General features: G+C 39.8%; 1 protein-coding gene across 1 annotated transcript in view; it reads right to left on the reverse strand.

Moving 5' to 3' along the window:
* Nucleotides 1–8,670: 8,670 nt before the first annotated feature.
* The window catches only part of Tmc2 (transmembrane channel like 2), a 76,624-nt gene continuing 57,464 nt past the window's right edge, over nucleotides 8,671–27,830 (reverse strand). Inside the window, exons 17-20 of the mRNA XM_027954836.2 lie at nucleotides 21,083–21,208; nucleotides 11,583–11,661; nucleotides 10,548–10,665; nucleotides 8,671–8,888 (exon numbers count right to left, since the gene is read on the reverse strand). Of these exons, the coding sequence (XP_027810637.2) occupies nucleotides 8,671–8,888; nucleotides 10,548–10,665; nucleotides 11,583–11,661; nucleotides 21,083–21,208 (541 nt within the window). The remainder of the gene's footprint in view (nucleotides 8,889–10,547; nucleotides 10,666–11,582; nucleotides 11,662–21,082; nucleotides 21,209–27,830) is intronic.

The following is a 27,830-nucleotide window of genomic DNA, read 5'->3' on the forward strand; positions in this document are numbered from 1 at the left end:
GCAGGTGCCCTCCACCCCCACCCAGGGAACCCCGTGAATCCCGTGGTCCGCGCGCCCTCCCCTCTTGCCAGGGACCGGAGCCGGGCCTGGGGAGCTCTGACGCAGACCCTGCAGGAAACATGGCTTCTCGCGGCTTATTCTTGCTTTTACATTTTATTTAGTATTATTCAATCAAAAAATGATGATGGCTGGCAATGCCGTAGAAAGGAAAGGCGATCCCATATCTTCCTAGGCCGATTTCTTGCCTTGCTTCACAGGACCAGCGTCTTTTGCGGGCCACGTGTTGCGCACAGTCTGGAGCGGCCCTGAATTTGTGTCGCGTCCGGTAGCTCAGAGTGAATGGCAGCTGCTTTCTTGTCCTGTAGGGTGGCTTTTGGCACTCGGGTGACGATTTTAAAATTACTTTTGCTTTCAATAACTAATATTAAAATTATAAACGCAAAACCTGGTTATTCTTAAGTAGTATATACCCTGGTTTTTAAAAAAAACATTCTAAGGGGATTTTTAAGATAAGTTAAATTCTATAGATCACATTTACAACTTTAATGTATTTTTATTTTCTTCTTAAACGACTCAATGACTTGAAAAAATCCAAGAACTTAGTTCCACTGATATGTTAAATCTAAAAGTATGATTGTAAATCTTAAAAACCTCATAATCTCAATATTACTTAGAGGTGTGGTTAAATTGTTATATACATGTCGATTTATAATCACTAGTCTGAATCAGTTACTGTATTTTCATTTTAAAAATGGAATTGCAAAATTTAACATATTACATACTTTAGTGTGTTTAGAGTCTCAAACACTGCAAATATTTAACATGCCAAATTAAATGGATGATTTCCGACTAATGGAAAATAATGCTATGACTTTGATTTACTTGTTTCTATAATTAATCCTAATCTTCCAGGGATTACAGGTACTTATCCACTAAGGAAAGAATTTTCAAGAAAACAGAATCCATGAATGGATTGAAGAATAAGGGTGTGGTGGCACTCTCCTGTAATCCTAGGCCAAGGCAGAAGGATCACAAGTTCTAGGCTAGCCTGGGTAATTTAGTGAGACCCTGTCTCAAAATGAAATTTTAAAAAAGGACTAGGAATGTAGTATAGCACTTCTGGGTTCAATCCCCAGTAACACACACACAAAAATAACAACACTAGATTGCAGAACTGATTTGTTCATTCATGGCCAGTAGTTTAAAAATCAGAATAAAGAGAATAAGAAGTAAGTGTATGTCAATAGAGTAAGGAGTATGTTATTGTGAGATTTCTGTTTCAGCTATAAATCTATATATCTCTGTATAGAGTGTATATACACTGTTATACACATATAAATTCATATTTTCATGTTTATATATATATATATATATGTATATACTTGCATTTCTGTGTATTAATTCAGGATATAAAAATAACCTGATAATCATTCAGTGAGCCAAAAGATTACCTCAGTTATACTTTGGGCAGATTTGAGCCTGTTAGCTTCAAGGATGCTGCAACGAAGTAGTTTGCTGACTGAAGAAAAGTGTACTTTAAAAAGTGAGATACAAATGCTTGTGATTGAACAGAGGTATGGTGTAAATACTAAAATAAAGTATTTCTATGACTTCCTCTCCTCCATCTCTTCATTATGGTATCTCCTGCTGATACTTATAATCCTGACCCAGTGGGCACCTGCAGTGTGTGATGTAGGCTGTCCCTTCCTTCCCCTTAGGCTGTTTGATAGGCTCACTACCACCACCAGAGTGGACTTTCACAAAACCTTTGATTTCCCTCATCCAAGCTATCTTCTCTACTGCCAGAACACTCTTTCTAAGGCAGATTATCCATTTGTGTTCTATTTGTGAGTGCTCATAGTGGCATGAGGTAATGGACAAATTATGGGCCATAATATCCCAGGAACACCTGTGGTAGCTAGTCTCAAAAAATGGCTACCAATGATCCATGCCTCCGTGTATCAGGTCCTGTATCACTCTTTGAATTGGGCTGGGTCTCTAACTAACTTTAGCCAGTGGTATGTGGCAGGAATTATTCTTTGTCAATTGTAGGCTTTGTCCTATTGGGAGCCTTGTAGTTTCCCCATAAGAAGTCTACCTACTTTGCTGGTGAGACAACCTGAGAGGCTCTGAGATTACATGCATGGAGAGGAAGAGAGGTCCAGTCTTTCAACTGCCCCTGCCAAGAAAGTAGACATTTTGTGTTCCAACCCCTGCCACCATCTGACTTCAGCCACCTGAGACTCCAACCAAGACCAGAAGAATAGATGAAATTTTTGATTTTCCATGATATATTGTAGCTTTAAGCACCACAATATAGGAGCAACTTGTTATGCAACAGTCTTTTTTTTTTTTTAAGAGAGAGAATTTTTCTAATATTTATTTATTTATTTTTAGTATTTGGCGGACACAACATCTTTGTTTGTATGTAGTGCTGAGGATTGAACCCGGGCCGCACGCATGCCAGGCGAGCGCGCTACCGCTTGAGCCACATCTCCAGCCCCTGCAACAGTCTTATGATTGAGAATAAGCAAACCTGGGTTCAAACCCCAGCTCTGCTCCTAAGCTTTCATTTCTTTTGCAGAATGAAGATTAAAGATTTATTCTTCCCTGTAACAACCCTTTACTGAACTTCTATTATAGGGCCACACGTGAAACAGGGAGTGGGAACTCAAAAATGCTATCATCTTGCTCTTTTGTCCCTTTCTCAATAAATAGCATGAGAGCATTTCTTATTACCTATTCTCAGTTGAGTCCCAGTTCTCTCATTGCCTCCCATAGAATCTATAACACTTCATTTTTCTATACACCCACCTACAGTGAGTTGTTTTGAAGTTGACATTTGTTTTCTTTTACAGATGAGGAATCAACATTCAACTCCTAGTATTTAAGAAGCTCCCAACTAGAGTCAATCAATCAGTCCTTCCAGCCATTCATTTTTAATGAATTTCTGTGTGTCTGCTGCATGTGAAGTGTCTTGCAATATGCTAGTAAGCACAACCAAGTTCCTGCCACTGTGGAGTTTACATTCTGGCAAAGACAGATCATCAAGTCAACGTGTAGCACATCTGGTGTTGATAAGTGTTCAGAAATACTGTGTTATTTTTTTAGAGACCATGAGACTGTATGGAAATAAACCATGCAGAGGTCCAGGAGAATATCAACAACAATGGTCACCATAACCCATGGCCTCTGACTTCAGAGATTTTATGGTCATGGGAGACTATTATCTAGGGCTAAATTGCAGTGATAAGGAGGCTGACTGGAAAGCAGTTTGCCTCAGTATGCCTGAGGTAGAATTCAGGGCTAGAAGGGACTTTAACTATTCATAGGACAATGTGTAGGTCAGTGAAAGCTGGAGGATGGAGAGAATGAAAGCAAAAGGCAGAAATAAAAATATGCTAAAGGTGAAAAATTTAACTTGATCAATAATTAGGACTAAAAGATCTAGAATCTAAAACTATAAGAAGCTTTGAATGGAAGCCAGTGATGAAATTTTTGATTTTCCACCAAGCAGTTCAATCAGAGATTAATTTGGAGGTGATTGATGTGCAAGGCAGATTGCCTGGTGAGTTCCTGCTAAGAAAATGTCCTGGCCTGGGCAGCAGTTCTGAGTAGGGGATGTGTGTTTCCCAGGTGTGCTTTAGTTCAAGTTTAAGGCCATGTGGCACCTGGTGCTTTTTTTTTTTAAGACTCTTCACCCACTGGGTAGGTTCATACTCTATATCACCTGATCTTTTGCACTTAGCCCAGCCTTTAGCTGTGTTGATTAGATGTAAATTAGAGTTTTTACTTGGGGCAGCATCAATGGGGAACCTACAGAAAATAGAATATGCAATTTAAAATCCAGGCAATAATAGGGAGAGCTTTGGAAAAGGAAATTACATGGAAACATCACAAGATGGCGACACTTCACACTCATCTCTGAGTGAGAAAAATCTTCACATTGAATTTGAAAAGGCCTCTAGCAATTCCTGGGCTGTTTTCTCCAATAAGGAAAGAAGCCCCACAGCGTTCTTTGGTGATGAATTACATATATATGTAACATTCCTTTACATAGACACAGAAGAGTGAGAAGCATCTTGGGAAGGTCTTTGGCCCAGTGGTCCTACTCTTCTTTAGCATTGAGATGCAGGCAGCTTCTGAAGCCCAGCGGTTGATTAGGATAACAGGGCAAATGATTTGTTCAGTAGATTGTTTGTGAACCTGTGGATGTCTGATTTATCCATGCCAGTCATGATACCTGTTACATATTGAGCACTTAGCCTAGTGTGTGGCACATGCATTATTTTGCATTATGAGAATTTGTATAGTTTTCATTGCTTTTTTCTTCTCATTGAGGCCCTGTAAAACTAGGATCACTCTGAATTAAAGTTTCCATATGAATTTTTTGGAGTGTACAGATAATGTGGAATTTAGATCCTTGGTGTGAGAGGGCTATCTTGTCCATCTAACTTCTCAAGGGACATTTTTCTCTCCTACTTTCTGCCAAGGTCAAGAGAGAAAAATATCCTTTTTTTCATGGCAAATTTCTTTAAGTTTCTTGTAAAGCAGGAGTGTACATCATGCTTTGAAATTAACTTTTGTTGCTCTGTCACTGCAACTTATTTTAAAATTGACACGGTTCTCCCCCAACATTTGTTCCCTGCCTCACCTCTCCCTAACCAAGGGGAGAGCAAGATAAACTTTCTTCTCATCCTAGACTAAGTTGTCTTTTTTTTCCTTGTAGTTGTAGATGGGCAGCATGTCTTTATTGTATTTACCTTTATGTGGTGCTGAGGATCGTACCCAGTGCCTCACGTGGGCAAGGCAAGCTCTCTGCCAGTGATCTACAGCCCCAGCCTGGCTAAGCTGTCTTTGAGCAAACACACCATAGGAATGAAGTAATTAGGCTTCAGGGATGGTGTCAGAAGACCTAAGAAACTGCTATCTTTCAAGGTTGCAAATGAATTATAACCCCTGACAGGGCACACCTAGAAGATATCCTTTGAATCACCTCGTTTAAAACCCTGTTCCCCCTGACAGGCAGAATCACAGACTCTGGGACAGGAGCACCCTTATTTATCTTGCCAGCAAAGCAAAAAAACCTTTTCCTTTTTTTTTAAAACTGTGTCTTTATTGGGTAACATGAGGAATTTGGTGCCTCAGCTTTGGGCAGGACTTGATAAATACTTTAGAGTGTGCCTGAAGTGCCTTTACAGTTGAGAGTCTTCAACATAGTGGGTGCTGTTGATACCCTGTCCCAATCCCTTTACTGGCTGGTGCATTAGCCCCCAGTTTCTGTTAGTGTATAAGTCAAAGGGAGAATAATTATTTCCTTGTATCTTCACCACAGATGTGTTCCTGCTTACATGATTCTATGTAGAATGGAGGTCATCATAGAAATTAAGGGTCCTGGGCACCACTATTAACTAATCTGGTGGATTTCTCTCAAAAAAGCTTTAGAGTGTTCTTAACAGAGGTATTGCTAGTATTTGAAACACTATCTTTGGGGCTGGGGTTGTAGCTCACTGGTAGAGTGCTTACCTAGCATGTGTGAAGCACTGCGTTAGATCCTCAGCACCACATAAAAATAAATAAATAAAATGAATGTATTATGTCCGTCTACAACTAAAAAATAAAAAATAAACACTTATGTCAAAATATGTTCACAAATTTTTTGAGAACTCTCCTTTCAAGAGATAAAGCCTCTTCCCTTGAGTGTGAGCTTAGACTTAGTTCTAATGAACAGAAAGTAGTGGATTTCTGAGACTAGGTCATAAAAGGTACTGTGGCTTCCTCCTTGTTCTCCCTCTTGGGTCACTTGCTCTGGAGGAAACCAGCTGCCATATTGTCAGTACACTCAAGTGCCGCAGTCCGGCTGCAGCAAAATAACCCGGGGGTGACGAACAACTTGTGTGCATTGATACAGCAGGAGTAGGAGCTGTTTATTGCAGGACAGGAGCGGTATTTATACATTCCGCACAGCTTATCTTAATTAGCATAAACTAGATACATCAGTCAACCAATAAGGAATCTCCACACTTAATGGCTGGCTTTTGTTACTTCTCAAACCACTCCCTCTGGCATTTTGCCAGGCACCATCCAGACTTGTTTATGAACTCTTAACATTCCCCTGGCAAAATGCCAGGTGTTATTTTGACTTGTTTACAGACTCTAACACTCAAGCAGCTGTGAAAATGTATTAAACAAAATGGAATCACTCCTGTCATACTTTGCTGAAATGGAGTAGAAGGGCCATGGGAAAGGAAGGGAAACACTCAAGTCATCAATGACTGCTTCAGGAACTCTCACAAGATCACTACATTGAAACAGCCTGTTCTGTCTTTAAGACTATTTTTACTTAGCAATTGATTGATGGTGGAACTGCCAACTAGACCTTAAGAGCAGTTTTACATAGTAACTTAATGCTGCTTGCCAATCAAACCTTGCCACCTCCTGTGAAAACCAAATGTGCTAATGAACTTTCTTTCAAAATAAATTGCATAGACTTTCTGTCCTAACAAAACAACCAAACCTTCCTTTGTTTTCCAGATCATTCTTGCGTACACCTTGTGTCCCAGATTGCATTCTTATTCATTGTTCCCAAATAAAATTCCCTTTGTTGGAGATTTGCCTGCATATTTTTTATTTGACTTTGACACAGCCCTATGGAAAAGTCCACCAGGAGAGTAATCAAGATCTGTCAATAGCCAGTAAGAAACTGAAGCCTCTCACCAATAGCCATGTATGTGAGACATTTTGGGAGCCTAATTTTCAGTTAAACCTTCCAATGATTGTAACCAGGCTGAGAATTTGCCTGTAATATCCCAAATCAGAACTGCAAAACTATGCAACTCCCAAGTTATTGACCCATAGAAACTATACAACAATAACAAATATTTTTATTATTTGATGCTGCCAAGTTTCAGAATAATTTGTTGTACCACAATAGATAACAAATACACCTCCTCCCATAAATTGTGCTTCATCAGACAGATGATTTGTTTGTTGGTTGTGTGTGTTTGAGTGTATCGGTAGCCATTGGAGGTCGAACAATAATCACTAAGAGGCTGATGGTTCAAGAAGGTACACCTCTCATTCCCTTCCCCAGGGGCTGGCTTTATCCCCAAACAGGATAACGGGGGTGGGGTTAGTGTGATGGCTATCTGTGGGCTGACCAGTGTTGACTACTTGGGCTAGACTGCCTGGATTCCTGTGTGAGGTCTCAAGAAGATAAGCTCATGGCCAGGATATTTTTTTCCTCAAAAGAAAGCACATGACACAGGCAGTTGGGGGCTGGCTGTGGTTTCCATGGAAATGAGGCATCACAATACTTCCTTTGCCTGGAGATGGGCAGAGGTGTAATAATTTATTGTGTTTCTCTTGGTCACTTGGTCCCATTTCCACTCCATCACAGGTTGTGTATGAAGTTTGGGCTCTAAATTGGGAAAGGAAAAGAATTGGGAGGGAAATTGGAGATTATTTTAATTGTTTAGCTTATGAAATCTCTCTAAGATCCCCTTTTTACCAAGACTTCGCCTGATATCTAGGGTGTAGGGGATTACTCTGAAAGCCCTAGAGGTCCTGTTTGGGTTGTGGCTATAACAGTGGGGTTGGCTGACTAAGGGAGATGACTCCCTTTAGAGTACTTGGAGAGACAGGGTGAAATGTCCCCTTGGTCCTGAAGCCACACTGCTCACAGAGTAAAGGAAAGGGAAAGACCTGTCTGTAAGATACCCAGGGCTGTTGGAGAGTCCTCGCCTGTGACTTCTACCCTACTAAGCCTTTGCCTCTGTTGGCAAAGCCCTCTTATTGGTCTAAACTCTCTGACTTATGCCTACTAGGACACATTATGTACAGAACCACGATATGACATGAAGCAGACATATCCCCAGAAACAAGGCTCTGCATTGTACCTTTTGTAAAACTCTTCAAAGAAGCCATCTCCAAGATTCCTTATATAGTAAGCAGGTTTTCAAATTCCTTTTAGAATTTGGTGTATGAAGAAGACTTTTCTGTCTTAAGCAATCTTTATATTTCTTTCAATTAGATCAGAAGGACTGTGTTACTTACTCCCTTGCTCCTTTGCCTTGCTGATAAGAGGTTCCAATGCATTCTTTGGTGCTTAGTTGGCATCACCTTTCCCAGGCTATGTGCTGGGGTGTCACCAATCTCCCTACTCATATCACTGGACTTTGGTTCATTTACCTTTATTTTCATTTGCTTCTCCATCCCTCAGAGAGAGGTGATGATCAGAAATGAAGGCCCCTTCGCATCCTCCTTTGTTTTAATGGATTTGAAGTAACCTAGGTCCCAACATTTGCACCATAGAAAAAGTCTATAAGGGAGGTCACTGCCTTACCCACTTTGTCCCCAAGCCTGGAGTCAAGGAAAATCGCTGGAGTATGAGGCCCAGGGCTGCTGTAACCAAGATATTGGAAAGGGAAGTTAGTGTAGGGAAGGCTCCTGCTCCCCTAAATGCAGAGGAAGCCATCATCCTTCATTTTTGGTAGCCCACAAGGGTTTGAGACTAAGTAATCAAAGTTCCCATGTTAAAAGAGAGGTGAGAAAAATGCATGTTTGTGTGAGAGGAGAGCCGAAGAGAGAAGCCAGCTTGGGTATGTGTGAAAGGCGGGGCAGGGGATTCAAGAATCAGTCCCAGAAGCAGGCTCCCATGAGTCCCAGCTGTCAGTGGGGAGGCCTCTGAGCACTCTTTCCAGAGGTTGACCTCCAGGGATGAGTGTGAGACTGCGCTTGACCAGAATCTGGTCTGACTCCTGGGGGCCGAGATCCAGGGAGGTGTCGGGGGCCAGAGAGCAGGGTACTGCTGGTGGAACTGGAGGTCACAGGGTCCTGCGCCTTCTTGTCCAGGGTTTGGCTTTGGCTGGTAGAACGAGGGTTGGGCTCTGGAAAATGAAGACAATGAGGATGTGTGAGGTCATGTACAGTTTGAATTGGAACTCTCAGGAGCCACCATGCAGCGATGGAGATTTTAGTCTCATTTGGTGAGGTGACAGCTGTCAGATTCTCCTGAGGGATCTGGGAGCACCTTGACTTGGTGTTCGCATAAACGGCCCCATTGGAGGACTATGGTTTACTGGCTAAGGAAATAGATTGTGAATTCTGGCCTTAGGCTAGACTCTCTTAACCTGGGTTTTTCTAGAATATTAAATTAAATTCTAGAGTATTAAATTATTACAATAGTAACAGCAGCCTCCCAGCGTGACTGTCAGGGTCTAATATGATGATGGAAAGGAAGAGACTGTGCAAACTATTTGGAATCAGATCCAGTTTCCAGTTCTTCACTTACTTGTTTTCCCCCTCTCTTCTAACAGGGAAAGCCTGCTCTTAGCCATACCCAGTTCCTCTTCTTCTGGGACACAGAAATGGATGTTTCCCTTGTAGATGGGTGTGCTTATGCCACAGTCATAGGGTTTGTTGTGTATCACTTCCTCTAGGTCCTCCACTTGTACTAACTTGATGCAGGCAGAGAACCTGGATGGAAGGAGTCAGGTCCCCCCATTTTTGCTTATGGCCATCAAGTGGAAATACCTAATTTGGACTCCAGCTGAGTAGGATATGAACTTTTATTGTGTTTGAGCCATTAGCAAGTTAGGGCCTATTTGTTATAGCAGCTAGTATCATTCTAGCTAATTCTTAAAAAGAATAATAATAAATAAATAAAAATGTAATTGCTGAGAAATTGGAATACTTGTAAAAAAAAATTCTAACTCCTAAACTATCAGCCATTTCTTGTGCATCTCATTCAGTTCTTAAATTCAAGGACCTCTGTATACTGCCAATGTTCAGAGACAAACCTTGGAAAATGGAATCAGAGATGGTCTTTTTCAACTTGACCTTTCTTATTCTGATGCTGGAGCTGGTCTGTGATCACTCCCCTTTAAAACCTTGACACACTTTTGGGGGGAACTTCTTTTTTTAATGTTTATTCTTAAGTTTTAGGTGGATACAATATCTTCATTTTACATTTATGTGGTGCTGAGGATCGAACCCAGTGCCTTGTGCATGCTAGGTGAACACTCTACCACTGAGCCACAACACCAGCCCCCAGGGAACCTCTTATGTAACCTTTTCTCATCCTTTTATTCTAGATATTCCAGTGCTGCTTTTTTTTTTCTTTAAGAGAATACAAACTACTATTACCAACTAGTATTCATGGATCTGTTCTATGTGCCAGGAATTCTGTGAAGCATTGTGTGTGCACGTTCCCTTTTCATCTTTACCATCCCATGAGGTAGGGGCTAAAACTCCTATATTGACTTGACCAACTACGTGTAACTAATAACTGTCAGCATTCTGAATTCAATCCCAGATCAGTCTGACTTTACATCATAGACTCTTTATACTTCTCTATGTGGCCTTGTAAAAAGTCATTATCAGGGCTGGGGAAGTGGCTGAAGTTGTAGCACGCTCGCCTAGCATGCATGAGGCACTGGGTTCGATCCTCAGCACCACATAAAAATAAAATAAAGATTTTGTGTCCACCTAAAACTAAAAAAATAAATATTTTTTTTAAAAAGTCATCATCATAGAAAGAAATTTACCTTCCTTGGTGAACTGCAGTTGGGTGGCATTTTTGGAGTTGCTTTTAGGCATGTCCTCTGAATCTCTGGCTATGGCTCTGCCTTTGACCGATTTGTGGCTCTTCTCAACTTCACGGAGCTACAGGGAAAAGAAAAATGCACTGTTGGTAGTGTCTGGAGACGTGGGTGTATAAGGCTCAGAGTGTGGATGGTGAGAGCTAGAGAGAAGAGTGTTTTCAGTTCTTGCTGACTACCTTCAACCGCCTGTTATTAGTTCTGACAATTGGAAAGAAGAGCCTGAGACTCAGATTTGCAGTGTTCAAGGGAATACCTAATGCCTTCAGTCCTCTGTTTCAATGGTTTTCTGTACCTGGGCAGGAACCCAGTGAGGTTAACAAAAGTGTAGGTGGGGAAGCAGAAGTGGACAGATGAGATTAATTCAAGAAGAGGGGCAGAGGAAGCAAGGACAGGGCCTAGAGATGGTTGGCTCCGACCTTTAGTGTGTGTGAGAGCAGTCACTCTGTCATTGTCAGCTGGGATGTTGGGAAAGGTTGCTGTGTGTGAAAGGAACTCAGAACGCCCCTTAGACTAAGGGGCGCCACAATATGTTGTTTTGATATTATTTTTGTTAGTATTCATACAATTTTAGTTTTTGTTTTTGTTTGTTTGTGCTAGAGATTGAACCCAGAGCCTCATGAATACTAAGCATGCACTCTCTCACTGAGCTACACCCTCATACTATTAGTTTTAACCTCTAGGAATTTTTGTGGTATGTACCAGCATTGGTTGAACCCATGGACTTTCTCCTGATCTTGAGCAACAGCAACCTCTCAAAAAAAACCAAAAACCTGTCATTATTATTGCATAACCCTAAATTCCTCATAATATAAATACATGTTGTTGAATCTCACAAGGCTACTTTCTATAACACAGATATTTTTGGATTTAGTTTAGAAGAAAGTGATTGAGATAATACAATTGAGATCACAGAGCAAATTAACAAAAAACAAAATCGTGACATCTTTTACCCTCCAGAGTTAAATTCCCCAGACTCACCGCTTGAATTTTCTTCCTCAGCTGGGCATTAGCTCGGGAAAGGCTTTTGGAAACTGAGTTTAGGTAGTAGATAGCCAGGCTGCAAGAGAAAAGCATGTCTCCTGTGGGTTGGGAATCTTGGAAAATGACAACCAGAGCTGGGTGCCTTGCTTGGAAAATAAGGTAGAGTTCCTGACGCAGGGTAGGGGGAGATCCTACCATCCTAAATTCTCAACACTGAGAAGGTCCTGGATATGCCTGCTGCTTCTCCATATTATTGAGCATGGGCATGACCTGCATATCTCTTGTTCTCAGAGTGCTCAATAAAGTTTAGCAAAGGAATATCCCCTCCCCAGGGAAACCTGAAGAGGCAGGGCAGGAGTGGCAGGATTTCTTGTCTGAGAAGAAGTTGGTCATGTTTCCTGAATACCTACCCTGTGCCAGGTTTGATGCCATGTCTCTCCCCACCCTATCTCATTGGTTTTGATGAAAATTCTATAAGTGGAAAGGATGATTCTATGTTTATAGATCCATGCTCTGGGATTCCCAGAGATTAAATGATTTGCCCAATGTCACGCCACCTTTTAGTACTCCTTGAAGCCCACATTTGAAGCCAAAACTCTCTCTACAATCTTCATGTCCTGAGAGAAGAGATAGAGGAGCTAAGGGACCTGCTCCAAGTTTGCTTAGAAACACAACTGCAGATGTCCTGAAAGTCCTCTCCTCAGAGTACTACCTGGGGTGGAGGTAGGACAAGCGCTGACTGTGGGTTTTGAGTCCATCCTTATTAGTCATTATCGCCCATGAATTTCAAGCCTCAGCTGCTCCATTTGGTCTTCTGAGTCTTTCCCTCAGGGTTAGATCACCCACAGCTGCCCTAATTGAGTTATCTCCGGCCAGAGAAGAGAACCACATTATCCCTGGAGCACAGTGTGTGTCTGTGTATGTAATATGAGCCCCTTGAAGCAAGAACTCAGAGGTCTGTGGGTGAGGGGAGAAGAGAAGGAAGGACAGATGAAGGGACTAATATTTGTTTTGTAAGCCATCTAGTCTGTGCCAGTCCTCGCCATCTCTTCTAATTAACTAAGTTATTAGGAACCAGAGGTCAGAGGGGTGACTTGTCTTGCTGAAGATTGCACACCTAGCAAATAATGGATAAAATGCTCAAGGGTGGCTGTGTTCCTTCTGAGGTTGTTTCCAGATCTAGCAATTCTATTTCCTGTCTGAAAGGGTCACATTGATGTCTGGATTTCATAATTTCCTTAGGAGGTCACAGAGAAGCTCAGGTCATCGCTGTCATGTCATTACCCTCATGTCAGGGTGTTTGAAATCAAGAATGTAAAATGACATGCACGTGTTCGCTGCTGGCAATGACAGTGTTCAGAGCACAGGGCAGACCTTCAAAAACTGGTAGTACATGAATAAATGAACAAATGAAAGGGTCCTGCATCTATGCTGGCCCCATCTACAGTGCTGGAGTCACTGTGAGTCTGCACCCACCTCCAGAAAGCTACTGCGGGAGTGCTGAAGGAAACGGGCCATCTCAGAGTGTGGCGCTCCAGTTCCCCTAGGCTGACAGCCTGGCAGGAGCAGCTGGAAAACTGACCACAGACTCAGGGAAGGCTGGCTCCATCAGACCATCCTGGAGTTCAAGGGAGCTAGGATGAGGAGCTGCAGTGGTCACTTCTTGAAATACTCTTTAGGAAATCATAAAATAGGCAGAGACAAAGAAACATGGCTAAGCAACAAAAAGGATACTCAGAGAAGGAGGATTTTAACAAAAATCTTTACAGATCCTCCAAGGCTAAATAAAGTTCAGTCCAGATGACAGCAAAAATGCCATGTTAAGGGCCCATCAAAGCAATAAGAGCAATGGCAAAAATTATCAGAAACAACTTTTTCAGAATTCTGAAAATTGACTGAAGGTTTTCAGTGTCTTTTAAAGGAAAACAACTGAATCTCCAGTGAGACCAGTGAACTTTATGAATTAAGTTGCCTAATCTCTCCCTCCTCCACCTAATTCTTCAATAGGTTTGAAAACCAACAGTCCCAAATCATGGTGAAAACCAGTAACCTGGCAGTTACTGGAGAAGGTCAAGTGGGGTTAGATGGAGCTCCTTCAAATCCTCATTACCAGAGAACTGTTACTATTTGGTTTATCTAGTAGTTCCCTGGAAGATGCTACTCACAAAACTGTCTTTTTTGACCTCAGAGACTGACCAATGTGAACAGACTTTTCTCTGACAGTGCTTGTCAAAAACAATAGGAGGTGGCTGGGTGCAGTGGCACATGCCTGTAATACCAGAGGCTTAGGAGGCTGAGGCAGGAGGATCACAGGTGAAACCCAGCCTCAGCAAAAGCAAGGTGCTAAGAAACTCAGTGAGACACAATCTCTAAATAAAATACAAATAGGGCTAGGGATGTGGCCCACTGGTCTCAGTGGTCCAGTGCCCCGGAGTTCAATCCCTGGTACTGCAGTCCATGATCCATAGGAGGCAATTGTTGAACATTTGGCTCTGTGAGGTGTTAGATAACAGGGCAAACAATGGGCTAACTACAGAGCTTAAAGAAGTTGGGAAATGTGATGCCCAATGGGGACTTTACAAAACTTTGAAATATTCCTGGGAATTTAGAGGGCCCTGTGCATGATATTAAAACTCTGTGCATGTCCAGGGTTGTGAACATGTTCAAGCTCTCAACTCTGACTAACCTTGAGGCACAGCACAAGCTGGAAGTGAAAATTAAGGTAGAGTCATAAAATGCTTGACTGAGTGTTGAAGGCATACTCCAATACACACACAGAGAAACTTGGTAAATACTGGGAGCCTTGATGGTTCCAGATAACATAAGAAAATCTCTATCCAGCCATTACCTGACTACTAAGTTAACTAAGCACAGACTTTAGTGGCTTCATACAATAAAGAATACAGACTGTAGAATTATTTCAGAAAAGTCACCAACCAAATAATAACAAAGAATTGCAACAACTATAGACCCTGAGAGGGGAGTATAAGATGATTTCCAAAGTTGCCATAGGTCATTTAAAAAAATACCCAGCCTTTTAAAAATATCCAAGTTTTAAAAGCTAATGAGAAGTGCAAAGAAACAAGAAATTATGGTTTCTACACCGAAGAAAAGGTAGTCAAGAGAAACTGTCCCTGAGGAAGCTATGTTAGGCGACTTTGTGTTACTGTAACAAACACCTGAGATAATAAATTTACAAAGAGAAAAGGTTAAACATTTTGGAGGTTGCAGTCCATGATCCATTGGCCCCATTGCTTTTAAGTCTATTAGTCAACACATGATGGTCTGGAAGTTTGGCAAAGTTGTTCATCTCACGGCCAGGATGCCAAGATAGAAAGAGGATGGGTTGGGGACCCATTATCTCCTTCAAGGACATAACCCCCATGACCAGAAAATCTCCCACTAGGCCCTACCTTTTAACATTTCCACCATCTTCCAATAGCAACAAAGTGGGGAAGGATCCTCTACCACATAGCTCTTTAGGGGACATTCCAGATCCAAATGATAAGCAAAGCTCAAATGCTAAACCTACTTAACAAAGTCAAATCAGTTATAGTAAATATATTCAAAGAGCTAAAGGATGTTGTTTCTCAAGAACTAAAAGATGGTATGATAACAATGTCTTGTCAAATAAAGAAGACCAGTAAAGAGTCAGAAATCATAAATAAAAGAACCCAATAGAAATTCTGCTGTTGAAAAGTTTAACAACTAAAATGAAAAATTTTCTAAAGGTGTTCAGCAGTATGTATGTATTTGAATTGACATGCAAGGTATCAGTGAACTTGAAGATAGATCAATTGAGATTATCCAGTGTGAGGAACAGAAAGAAAACACTGAGGTAAAACAACAGAGCCTGTGGGACAAATGTCAATATATACCCAGTGGGAATCCCAAAAGAAGAGGAAGGATCATACAGAATAGTGGAATAAATAATGGTCGAAGATTCCCTAAAGCTAACAAAATATATTAATTTGTGCAAGAAGCTCAATAAATTCCAAGCAGGATAAACTCAAAAAAAGACTTAAACCCAGACACATAGCAAACTGAAAAAAGACTCAAAAAGAATCTGGAAAGCAGCAAGAGAGAAGCAACTCATCAATCGCATACAAGGGATCTTCAAAAAGAATAGGCAGTCTTTTTTTTTTTTTTTTTAAATCAGAAATCATGAAGGCCACGTGGCAATGGGATCACAAATTGAAAGTACTAAAAGAAGAATACTGTCAACTGAAAATCCTATTAAAGAAAAACTGTCCTTAAAAAATGAAGGATAAATTAACAATTACCATAAAGTAAAACAGAAACAGAGTTTACCAACAAAAGATATTTTTTTTTAAGAGCAAGCCTGGATTAGAAAGTCCAGATACAATCAAAATATACAAAAAAATTTGTAGTTATAGATGGATAGCATGCCTTTATTTTATTTGTTTATTTTTATGCGGTGCTGAAGACAGAACCCAGTGCCCCACACGTGCAAGGCAAGTGCTCCGTCGCTGAACTACAGCCCCAGACCTCAAAAACATTCTTTACAAGAAATATTAAAGGAAATCCTTCGGGTTCAAACGAAAGAACACTAGATGGATGGTGATCAAATCTACATGAAGAAATAAAGAGCAGGGGTAAAGGTAACTATACAGGCAAATACAAAAGACATTAGTGCTTTTTGTAAGCCTTTTTTTCCTAGTTGATTTAGCTAACATTCAGTATATAAAGAGGAATTTTATGGCAATAACAGCACAAAGGAGCGGGGGAAAGAGAAAAGTTGTATACGAACCAGGTTTGTATACTATTGTAACTAAGTTGGCATTAGTTTGGGTAGTTTGCTATGTTAATTGTAATCCCCAGGGTAATCACTAAGAAAATAACGAAAACAAACTATAGTAAAAGACCTGACAAGAAGGGGCTGGGGCTGTAGTTCAGATATGTGGTAAAACACTTGCCTAGCATGCATGAGCCCTAAAGTTCAATTCCCAGTACAAAACAAACAAACAAACAGACAAAAAGAAAACACAACTAGAATGGCTATACTAACATCAAGAAAAAAGATTATTATTAGAGACAAGGACATTTTATAATGTTAAAGGGTTACTTCAACAAGAAAATATAACAAGTATAAACATATGTCCACTTAACAACACAGCCTAAAAATATATGAAGCAAAACTAAAATTTAAGGGGAGATAGACAACTTAGCAATAATAGATGGAGAATCAACACTCCACTTTCAGCAATGGATAAAACTAGAGAGAAGATCAAGGCAAGAGAAGACTAAAAGTTCCACCCAATGAAATCAACTCCTTTTCCTGAAGCTCCAAAATAAATTAAAGGCTCAAATGCAATATTTACTGTCTTCCAGAATCTGGACCTACTTTTTCTAAATGGCTTATTATTATTTGTCATTATCTTAAAGTCTTGGTGACTACATGTTTCAAGTAAAACTCTCAACTCATTTTTGGAAGTATCACCTCATTATTTACCTCAGAGATCAGCAAATTTTTTTCTTCAGAGGGCCAAGCAGTAAATATTTTAGGTGTTGCAGACAATACAGTCCTTCTCACGGCTATTCAACTCTGCCTTGGGAGAACAGAGCAGTCATAGATAGTAAGTGAATGAGCATGGACATGGTCCAGTAAAACTACAAAAACAAATGTGGGCTGGATTTAGATTGTGAACTTTAGTTTTCTGATCCCTAGTCCACGCCAAAAGATTCTGGATTAGATGATCATTGTGCAGGCTGATTTCTGCACAAAAGGCTCCTGGCTCAGGGGCTGATTTGAGGCTGAAATCCAGCTATGTTCTGTTTGTCATATGAAACCCCCTATGCGGCATACCTCTGCCTGTTTTGCATAAAGCACTAATTTGCATAAATATTCTAATTTGCATAAATCACTCTGTGGGCTAGTGCTGACTCTAAATTCACCACCATCTTTTGAGGTCACATTTTTTTTTCTTACTTCTATAAGAAATCAAAGAAGTCAAAAAATCTGCATAAAAATCATCCTCAAACCATTGGTTAAATCTTCAGTATTCCATGAAGCCCAGAAGAAAATGGCATCAGGAAAACTAGAGAACTGAGCAGAGAGTTCAACAGAAATAACAGTAGTACTAGAGAAAGAACAGCCAATCTGGGGAAGGGGAAGTTGGGTTTCAAATCTTGCCAAAGTGCAGGAGGTGGTAAACACCTTAGGCTTTTCACTTTTTTGCTATTGCAAACTGTGCAAACTCTGCTCCAACAAGTGCCTTGCCTATGAGTCCTGTGTAATTATCAAGACCCCCTGAAAGACCATGCTCAAGAGTAAAGGTCACATTCTAGAAATAAAGTCAGTGCCTTGGGATTAAACTGAAATAAACTAGTCCTGCAAAGGCCCAGCACAACAATGACAGTTTATGTTTTCCAAAGATGCCCATAATAGCTCCCATCTTAAATGTGTCTAGAATCTTCCATTCACTCAGCAAGGGATGGAGTCTATATTCCTCTTTCTTGAACTTGAAGGGCCTTCATGACTGCCTCCATAGAGTATGGCGGAAGCAATGGGATATGACTTCTGAGACTAGGTTATAAAAATGCCACATATATCCACCATGTTCTCTTGGAATACTTGCTCTTGGAACCCAGCCACAATGCTGTGCGGAAGTCCCAGAAGCTTATGGAGAGGAACTGAAGCCACTAGCCGCGAGTTCCCAGCTGAAGTCAGCATCTATAGGTCCATCATATGAGGGACCACCTTGAAAGCGGATCCCCCAGCCAGCTGCCCCAGCTGATGTTGAGGTGAGAAGAAAAGAACCATTCCTGCTGAATCCCACCAAATTAGTAACATAAATTATTGTGGTTTTTTCAGTTTTGGATTTTTAAAAATGAGATAATAGCTAGCAGAAATACCAACCCTTGAAAGAATTAAGTGATCTAGTACTCCATCTGCCTTTCAGAAGAAAAATCTATCCTTCTTTGGACAAAGATAACATTTCCCATAACCTTTACAATTTTTTTATCCACATGTTTGGAACCCAGGCAAAATTGCATGCTGTTTAAAATGAGATCGAATGACTGAAAAAGAAGAGGAAAGAAATGACCATAAAAATATATGCTCAGGTGATCCAGATTGTAGAATATCAGACAAAAATTGAGAAAATAACTATGATTCAAGAAAATAAAGATAAAGATGTAAAATTTCACCAGAGTCGGAATTAATTTTTTTTTAAAGGAGTCAAAGGAAAAACACCATTTTGGAGAGCTATTTGGCAATACTTAAAGGATTGAAGAAGCAAATACTTATGATCCAGTGATTCCACTTCTGGATATCTACCTTGGCAAAACTTCCACAGTTGTACAAGGAGACATATGCAAGGTGTTTGTGGAGCAGTTTCCTATAGCAGAAGTGGAAACAACCCAACTATCCTTATGCAGAGTAGTAGATAAACTGTGGTTTATTCATAGTATGGAACACAGCAGAGCCACTGATGTGTGCGCTAATTTATCCATGTGGAGAAATCCCCCAAATGGGATATTTAGTGCAGAAAGATATATGATATGAGGCATTCAAAGAAAGTTTTAAAACTCAATAAATGAGCCGGGTGTGGTGGTGCCCATCTGTAATTCCAATGACTTGGAGGGCTGAGATAGGAGGATCGCCGGTTCAAAGCCAGCCTCAGCAACTTAGTGAGGCTCTAAGCAACTTAGTGAGACCCTGTTTCAAAATAAAAATTAGAAAGGGCTGGGGATGTAGCTCAGTTCCCAAACAACAACAACAACAAAAAAAACACAACAACTCAGCAAATGAGAGTGTGTGTACACATGATTAAGGCACAAAAACATGCATGAAAATAATTAAAGCTAATCCAAATAGTGGTTACTTTTAGAGAAAGAGGAAAAAAAGAAGGATTGGGTAGAGCTTCAGGTGTAACATTTTTTACTTTTAAAAAGGCAGCAAGTATTGAAAAAAATGTTAACTTCTGTTTAATTTTGTGCCAGTTTACCTGGTTGTCTGTATTATTTATGCTGAGATTATATCATATATATATATATATATATATATATATATATATATATATATATATATATATATATATAAAGTACTGGGGATTGAACCCAGGAGTTCTCTGTCACTGAGCTAACATTTCTAGCCCTTTGTTATTTTGAGACAGGGTCTTGCTAAGTTGTTGAGGCTAACCCCAAACTTGTGATCCTCTTGCCATAGCCTCCCGAATTACTGCCACTTCATTCAGCTGAGGATATATCATATTTTTAAAAAGCATACTAAGGGGCTGGGGATGTGGCTCAAGCGGTAGCGCGCTCGCCTGGCATGCGTGCAGCCAGGGTTCAATCCTCAGCACCACATACAAACAAAGATGTTGTGTCCGCCGAAAACTAAAAAATAAAATATTAAAAAATTCTCTCTCCTCTCTCTCTAAAACAAACAAACAAAAGCATACCAAAAAGTGTCTTCTTTTTCCTTTGGTACTGGGGGTTAACCAGGGCCTTAAACATGCTCTACTCCTGAGGTGTGACCTCAGATGCCAAATGTTTTTTGTTTTTTTAATTTTAATATTTATTTTTTAGTTTTCGGCAGACACAACATCTTTGTTTGTATGTGGTGCTGAGGATCGAACCCAGGCTGCACCCATGCCAGGCAAGCATGCTACCGCTTGAGCCACATTCCCAGCCCCTGCCAAGTGTTTTTATAACGTAAAAGTACCTATGTTTTCATCAGCTCATTTTTTTTTTCTGTCACAGAAATTCAAATTTAAGAATCTTATTTCCTGCCTGTCTTCATTTCTTCCTTCCCGAGTTTCTTCCTTTGATACCAAGATGGGCATTGGTCACTATAGGAAATACCCAGATCATCAACTCACCATCATCCTTTCACAATGTTTGAGGAGGCCAGTGATGAATGAACCAACTGTTCCGGTGCGCAAGGAGTTAGTGGAGTAGGGCTGTGAGCCTTCTATAGTCATGCCCAACCACCTCCTAAGTTTTCAGAGACGCTCAGAGCCCAGAGTTCTTTGGTATTTCCAGTGAACCTTGTAGAGGTTGTTGAGAATACTCTCAAGTTTCACCATATCCCTTGGATCCTACTTTTCAGTGTGTTCCCTAAAAGATTGGAGATTGTCAGCTCTGTGCCAGAGGACTCTCCTTCTCTCCCACTGCCACTCCTACCCTTGAAGTTATTCCACCTCCAAATTTCCAGGGAACTACCAACATCAGTGAGTCTCGATCACTGAGAACCAATGGGAATTGATACCTGACCCTCAGGGAGGGGCAACTCAGGCACGTGTCTTCCTGAGTCCCCAGTAGGATTAAAGTCCTTTATCCCCAGAAGTAGTCATGCCCTTCCTTTCCCTTCCCACTCTCAGTTACTACTCAGCTACTTGCATTTGAATTCTTTTTCAGGGTCTGCTTCTGGGGAATCCAGACTAAAAGGGTGAAAAGGAAGGATATGCTGGGGAAGTTTCAACTACAGAGGAGGTTTCCATGAGGTGGATCCACGGCTCTGGCTAACTTACAACATCAGCAAGATGGCTGGAATGATCAGTCCTGGATTAGCGAGGAAAGCAAAGATCTTGCCCAGGAAGGTCGGGAAATCATTTTCAATGGTCTCTTGGAGGACATCATACATTCTGTTTTTCCCACTGGAAGGAGGAGAGGACACATTACAGCTGCTGCTGAGCTCACATAGCACGTACAATTGGGTCTAAGCCCCATGGCTCCAAAGCTGCTGCTTGCCACTGCTTTCCTAGAAGAACAAGAATCCTGCTTCAAATGGACTGCAAGTGAAAAATGTCTTCCTTCAGGGGCTGCCATTTGGTCTAGAGGGTATAGCTGTTCTGCACTGTTCTTGCCCTTGGTACCCCACAACCTCTCAAACTATATGGGTCTTCTCAGAAAGAAAAAATGAGTTGTCTCATATATTCTAATCTGAGAAAATTGTATATGTTATAGCTCCAACATGGAGCTTCCTCTGAGTTCCCTGGCATAGGAAATATTCTCCAGGGGCCGACATGATGGAAACTTCGTGGTGCCTCTCAAACATACCCACAATTAGTCTTCATATTATAATTCCAGGAGGTTGGATTGCCCAAGACAGGCTTCTGCACTATTCACAACTTTAATTTCAGTTTTCGTCCAATTCCTAATAATTAATATTCAGATTGACTCTACAAATGCCTGCCAGAGAATCCTGGGAGCTGATGGTTCTTGATTGGTAATTTTAGTGCTAAGATGTGGTTTGAGGGGTTTTCAGTTCCTGCTTCAAGTTCTTGCTTTCCCCTTTATAAGCTATAGGACTAATTTCTTTCTTCTTTTAATACCTGCATTTATACTCTTGCTGTCTCTACTGGAGCTATACAGTCAATTGTGGCTATTAAAAATAATATAAAAAATTATGGGGGCTGGGATTGTGGCTCAGCGGTAGTTTGTCTAGCATGTGGAGGCACTGGGTTCGATCCTCAGAACCACATATAAATAAGTAAATAAAATAAAGATCCATGAATAACTAATAAAAATATTTTTTAAAAATTAGGATGAAATAAAATTTAAAATTCTGTTTTTTAATCATAAATTCAAGAACCCAATAATCCTGTGACTAAATTATATTAGAAGAGCAAATATGGAATGTTTTCACCATTATAGAAATAATGTGATGGAAACTTGATTGTGCTGAAGTTTGATATCTTGGGCAAGATACTGAAAATTTGTCTGCCCTAGTCTGTCTGTCTGTCTATCCACAACACATAAAAGTACATATATGTATGTATGTATATACATATTGTATGCATACATACATGCATACACACATATATATATACATATGTATTAAATATTGTATAATACTAATATAATGTAATATGGAATTATAAGTGTAATAACAGTGTTTGACTCGGAAGATTATTTAGAGAATATAGACATGAATCATATAAAATACTGAATATGTTGCTGTTAAGTTGTAAGTGCCCTCCAAAATGTTGCAGCTAGCAGCCCTATTGTTTTTTCCTTGTGTAAAATATAGATCAGGGTTGACAGACAATGGCCCATGGACAAATTCAACATGTCACCTATTTTTATATGGCTTATGATCTGAGAAAGGTTTTACCCTTTAAGTGATTAAGGTAAAAAAGATCAAAGAACCATGATATTTTATTACACATAAAAACTGAAATATGAAGTTCAAATTTCATTTTCCATAAATAAAGTTTAATGGAACACAGCCCTGCTCATTCACTCATGTACTGTTGATGGCTGATTTTGTGCTGTTATGGTGGACATGAGCAGCTGCACCAGAGACTGACTGTGGCTATCTCATTGCTCAGCACTCTTGTGCAGTTCACTGTAAATCACAGTGATGCTGTTGTATTATAATCTGACAGCATTTGAAGTGCCATGTCTGTCACCATGTCCTAATGTTTATTATTTTTATTATGTATTTTCATCATTATTATAGTTATTAACATTATCACCATAGTAATCGTTCAAATTAATGGAATTCACTGTGCTTTTCCATATGTGCATACATAATGCATTGATCATAACTATCCACCCTACTATCCATGACCCTCCCTCTCTCACTCTTTCTCCCAGTACCCTTCTTAGTCCCTGAAAGTCCCTCTTAATTTCTTTCTGTGCCCACACCTCTTCCCTTTCCCCATTTCTAGTGACTACTATTCCATTCCATACTTCTCATATCATGACATTTAATTTATTTTTCACTATGAGTGCAGATCCAGCATATAAAAACAAGAAAAGTGAACTTCAGATTGTATGCTTTAAGTCAAAGTTGAGTGGATTACTTTACCATTGAAATAGATATCATTTTAGTTTCCAAGAGCTGCTGTGACAGGTTACCATAGTGGTATCTTAAAATGATAAAGCAGAAGTCTTATCACAGGGTTAAAACCAGAATGTTGGCAGGTTTGCACTCCCTCCAGAGGGAGGTAATAGATGCGTATCTGTTTCCTTGCTTACCCAGCTTCTGGAGCTACATTCCATGTATTCCTTGGCTCATGTCCCCATCTTCCATCTTCAAAATCAGTAGAGAATCTTCGACTATCTCTGTGTTCCATGGTCCTATCACCTTCTACTCTTTCATAATCAAGTCTCTCTCTGCTTCCTTTTCATAAGGACACTTGAGATTTAACATTTACCTGGATAATCCACAATAATCTCTCCATCTCAAGATCCTTAACTCCATACATCGGCAAAGATCCTTTTGTTATATAAGCTAAGATTCATAGTTTCCAGGAATTAGGACCTGGATTTCTTTGGAAATCTGTATTAATCTTACCCAACTCCACTTTTTCCTCCTTACCCCCTGCTTTCCCATCCTTGCCAAATTAAATTCATCTTACTCACAAAATATATTCACTTCATCTCTCCAATTCCAAAAGAAATAGATGGAGGAAGGAAGGAATCACCATCCTGAGCTATTTTGAAATCCAACCAGCCAAATCCATTAGATTGCAAAGGCCTGAGAATAATCCTTTGAATCCTTGGTTCACCCTCTTTGTCTACAGATCCACCCTCCAGGACTGCAGTCCTGCCTTTGGAAATTATCCTTTCTTTTCCTTGAAGGGTAGTTCATACTCTAGCTGAGTGGATTTTTTATTTTTTATTTTAGATATACATGACAGGGCTGGGGATGTGGCTCAGGGGTAGAGTGTTTGTCTAGCATTTACAAGATGTGGGGTTCAATCTCAGCATGACACATACACACAAAAGATTGCTATATAAATGATAGTAGAGTGTATTTTGACATACATACATACATACATTGTGTATAACTTCCCATCCTTGTTGTTTTATATGATGTGGTCATGTATTCATGTGTATTCATGTGTATGAACATAAGAAAGTTATGTCTGATTCATTCTACTGTCTTTCCTATTCCTATCCCCCAGCCCTTCCCTTCCCTTCATTCCCCTTTGTCTAATTCAAATAACTTCTATCCCTCCCACCATTGTATGTTAGCATCTACATATCAGAGAGGACATTCAGCCTTTTTTTTTTTTTTTTTTTTGCAGGGGGGGATTGGCTTATTTCACTTAGCATGATAGTCTCCAGTTCCATCCATTTACCAGCAAATGCTATAATTTCATTCTTTTTTATGGATGAGTAATATGCCATTGTGTATGTGTACCACATTTTCTTTATCCACTCATTTATTGATGGGTACCTAGGTTGGTTTCATAGCTTAGCTATTGTGAATTGAGCTGGTATAAGCACTGATATAGCATTGTCATTACAGTATGATGATTTTAAGTCCTTTGGGTATAAACTGAGGAGTGAGATAGCTGGGTCAAATGGTGGTTCCATCCAGAGGAATTTCCACACTGCTTTCCAGAATGATTTCACCAACTTGTAGTCTCTCAAGCAAGGTATGAGTGTATCTTTCCCCCCATATCCTGGTCAACATTTATTGTTACTTGTATTCTTGATAATTGCCACTCTGACTGGAGTGAAATGAAATCTCAGTGTAGTTTTAATTTGCATTTCTTTAATTGCTAAAGGTGTTGAATGTTGAACACTTTTTCATATATTTTCTGACCGCTCATATTTCTATTTCGGTGAGCTGCCCATTCAGTTCCTTTGCTCATCTATTGATTGGGTAATTTGGTTTTTTTGGTGTTAAGTGTTTTGAGTTCTTTGTACATCCTGGAGATAAATGCTCTATCTGAGGTGCAGGTGGCAAAGATTTTCTCCTATTCTGTAGACTCTCTATTTACATTCTTGATTGCTTTATTTGCTGTGAAGAAGCTTTTCAGTTTGATACCATCCCATTTATTAATTCTTGATTTTACTTCTTGAACTTTAGGAGTCTTGTTTAGGAAGTTAGTTCCTAAGCCAACAGATGGAGAGTTGGGCCTACATTTTCTTCCAGTAGGTGCTGGGTCTCTGATCTAATTTCTAGGTCCTTGATCCACCTTGAGTTGAGTTTTGTGCCAGGTGAGAGATAGAGGTTCAATTTCATTTGGCTACATATAGATTTCCAGTTTTCCCAGCACCATTTTTTGAAGAGGTTATTTTTTCTCTGATGTATGTTTATGGTGCCTTTGTCTGTTACAAGATGACTGAATTTATGTGGGTTTGACTCTGTGTCTTCTATTCTGTTCCATTGGTGTTCATGTATGTTTTTGTGCCAATACCATGCCACTTTTGTTACTAGAGCTCTGTAGTAGAGTTTAAGATCTGGTTTTGTGATGCCTCCTGCTTCACTCTTGTTGCTAAGGATTAGTTTGGCTATTCTGGGCCTCTTATTTTTCCAAATGAAATTCATGACTGCTTTTCTATTTCTATGAAGAACATCATTGGAATTTTAATAGAAGTTGCATTAAATCTGCATCCAGCTTAGTAGATTTTTATCAGCCTGTTTTCTGCCTATAAATTCTGGGAGGTCAAAGCTTTCCTCTACCTTGTCTTCACTTTGGCCCTTTTAGTCCAAGCTGGCAGCATTTCTCCTGATATGACATTCTCAAAACCCTTACAGGTCTTCCATGTATGTCATGGGAATTCCCTCTATTAGACAAAAGGGTTTTATAATGTCTTTACTGGATACTCCTGCTCTATTCCTGGCTTCTGCTGGGATGATTGAGGGGGTCTATGAGTCACATGTTTATTCTTTGTGAATGAATATTCAGTTATTCAATACTACAGAAGCACTAGCAGAAGGTTATCCAGCTTCACATTTCGCTTTCTTTTTAGAGAAGTCTTCCATCACAGTGAATCTAAGCATCTTTTGCAATGTGGATAGACTGAGAATTTCTAAAAATCATCATCAAGTCCTGGTTCTTTTTCGCCTATCAGCTCTTACCTCAATTTATCTCTTCCTTCTCATGCTTTACCCTAAGCAGCATGATAGATCTTAAATATCCTCAGCTAAACATCCAAAGTCATTGCCCATAAGTTCAACTTTCCATACAACTGTAGGACACAATTCAGCTGAGTTTTCTGTTGCTGTATAACAAGGATCATCCTTCCTCCAGTTTCTAAAATCATATTCCTCATTTACCAGTTGTGTGTTTGATTAGGAGTTGAAGGAATATAACCAGAGAAAACAAACTTGTGTAAGACATTTATAATATACAGCAAGAGCAATGTGCTTGAAGAATGGAGATCATTGAGAACAATAGCCCATTTAAAAATAAATAATTTCAAGTGGTTTTTTTCCTTGACTTTTGATGAGTTGCTGATACTGCTCAGTTGTTTGTTTGAGGATTCAATGCCAAATTTGAAGTGACTGTGAAATGAACCTCTGAATATTCTGTGTGGAACAAATATGGGTGAGAATATTTTCAAAGAAATTGCAAAGGCACCAATTCAATACAACCTGAGTGGGAATCTACTATGATGTGCAAATACATGTGATAATGTTCAGATTATGTGAGGAGCAGAAAAAAAACCTTAGGTGGACAAATTTGCAAAGCTTACAAAATTTTAGGTATTTACAGCCTATGTTTATTCATTGTACTGTTCATCAGCAGGGAATTTTTAGGAAACATTTTAATCTATTATCTGCAATTGAATCAGTTGTGTCAATGGTGAACTTCATTTGTTCTTGTGCTTGTTTCTAATTTGTAAATTTTTGTCAGAAATAAAAACTGAACATCTTGACTTATTCTATTACAGAGCAGTTCAACAGCTCAGCAGTAACTTTGAACCTCTATTATGTAAACATTATCACCTTCCCCCAAAGAATTACATTTTTCTCACTGGCAGATTTTATTACAAAAATGATACATTATTATTTTTATTACCAAATTTTGGATTTTGTCAATAAAAAACTTTATAGACATTTATTTCTCTCTTGTTGTATAAATAGCTTTATAATAGTCTTGGTTTTGCCCTTTGGCCTCAGTCTTACTCTGCTTTCTGTTGCTATAACAGAATTCCCAAGATTGGAAAATCTGTAAAGAATAGAGGTTTATTTTTGCTCACAGTTCTGGAGGCTGAGAGTTCCAGGATAGGTCATCTGCATCTGAAGAGGACCTCATGCTGCTTCAACTCTTGGTAGAAATTGGAAGAGCCAGCAGGTGCATTTGGAAGAGACAAAACAGAAGGGACAGACTTCCTTTACAGCAAGCCTCTCTTGCAGTGACTGATCCAATCCTGCAAGTGTGAGAATGAACTTGCTCCCATGAGAATTAACCCAGTCTCATGAGAGAATGGCATTAATTCACTTTAATGACCTAATCACCTCTTAAAGTCCCAACCTCCAACAAACAACACTTAACCTTTGCAACTTGCAAAACCTAAGATATGTAC

This window comes from Marmota flaviventris, chromosome 2, assembly GCF_047511675.1.
Source record: "Marmota flaviventris isolate mMarFla1 chromosome 2, mMarFla1.hap1, whole genome shotgun sequence".
NCBI lineage: Eukaryota > Metazoa > Chordata > Mammalia > Rodentia > Sciuridae > Marmota > Marmota flaviventris.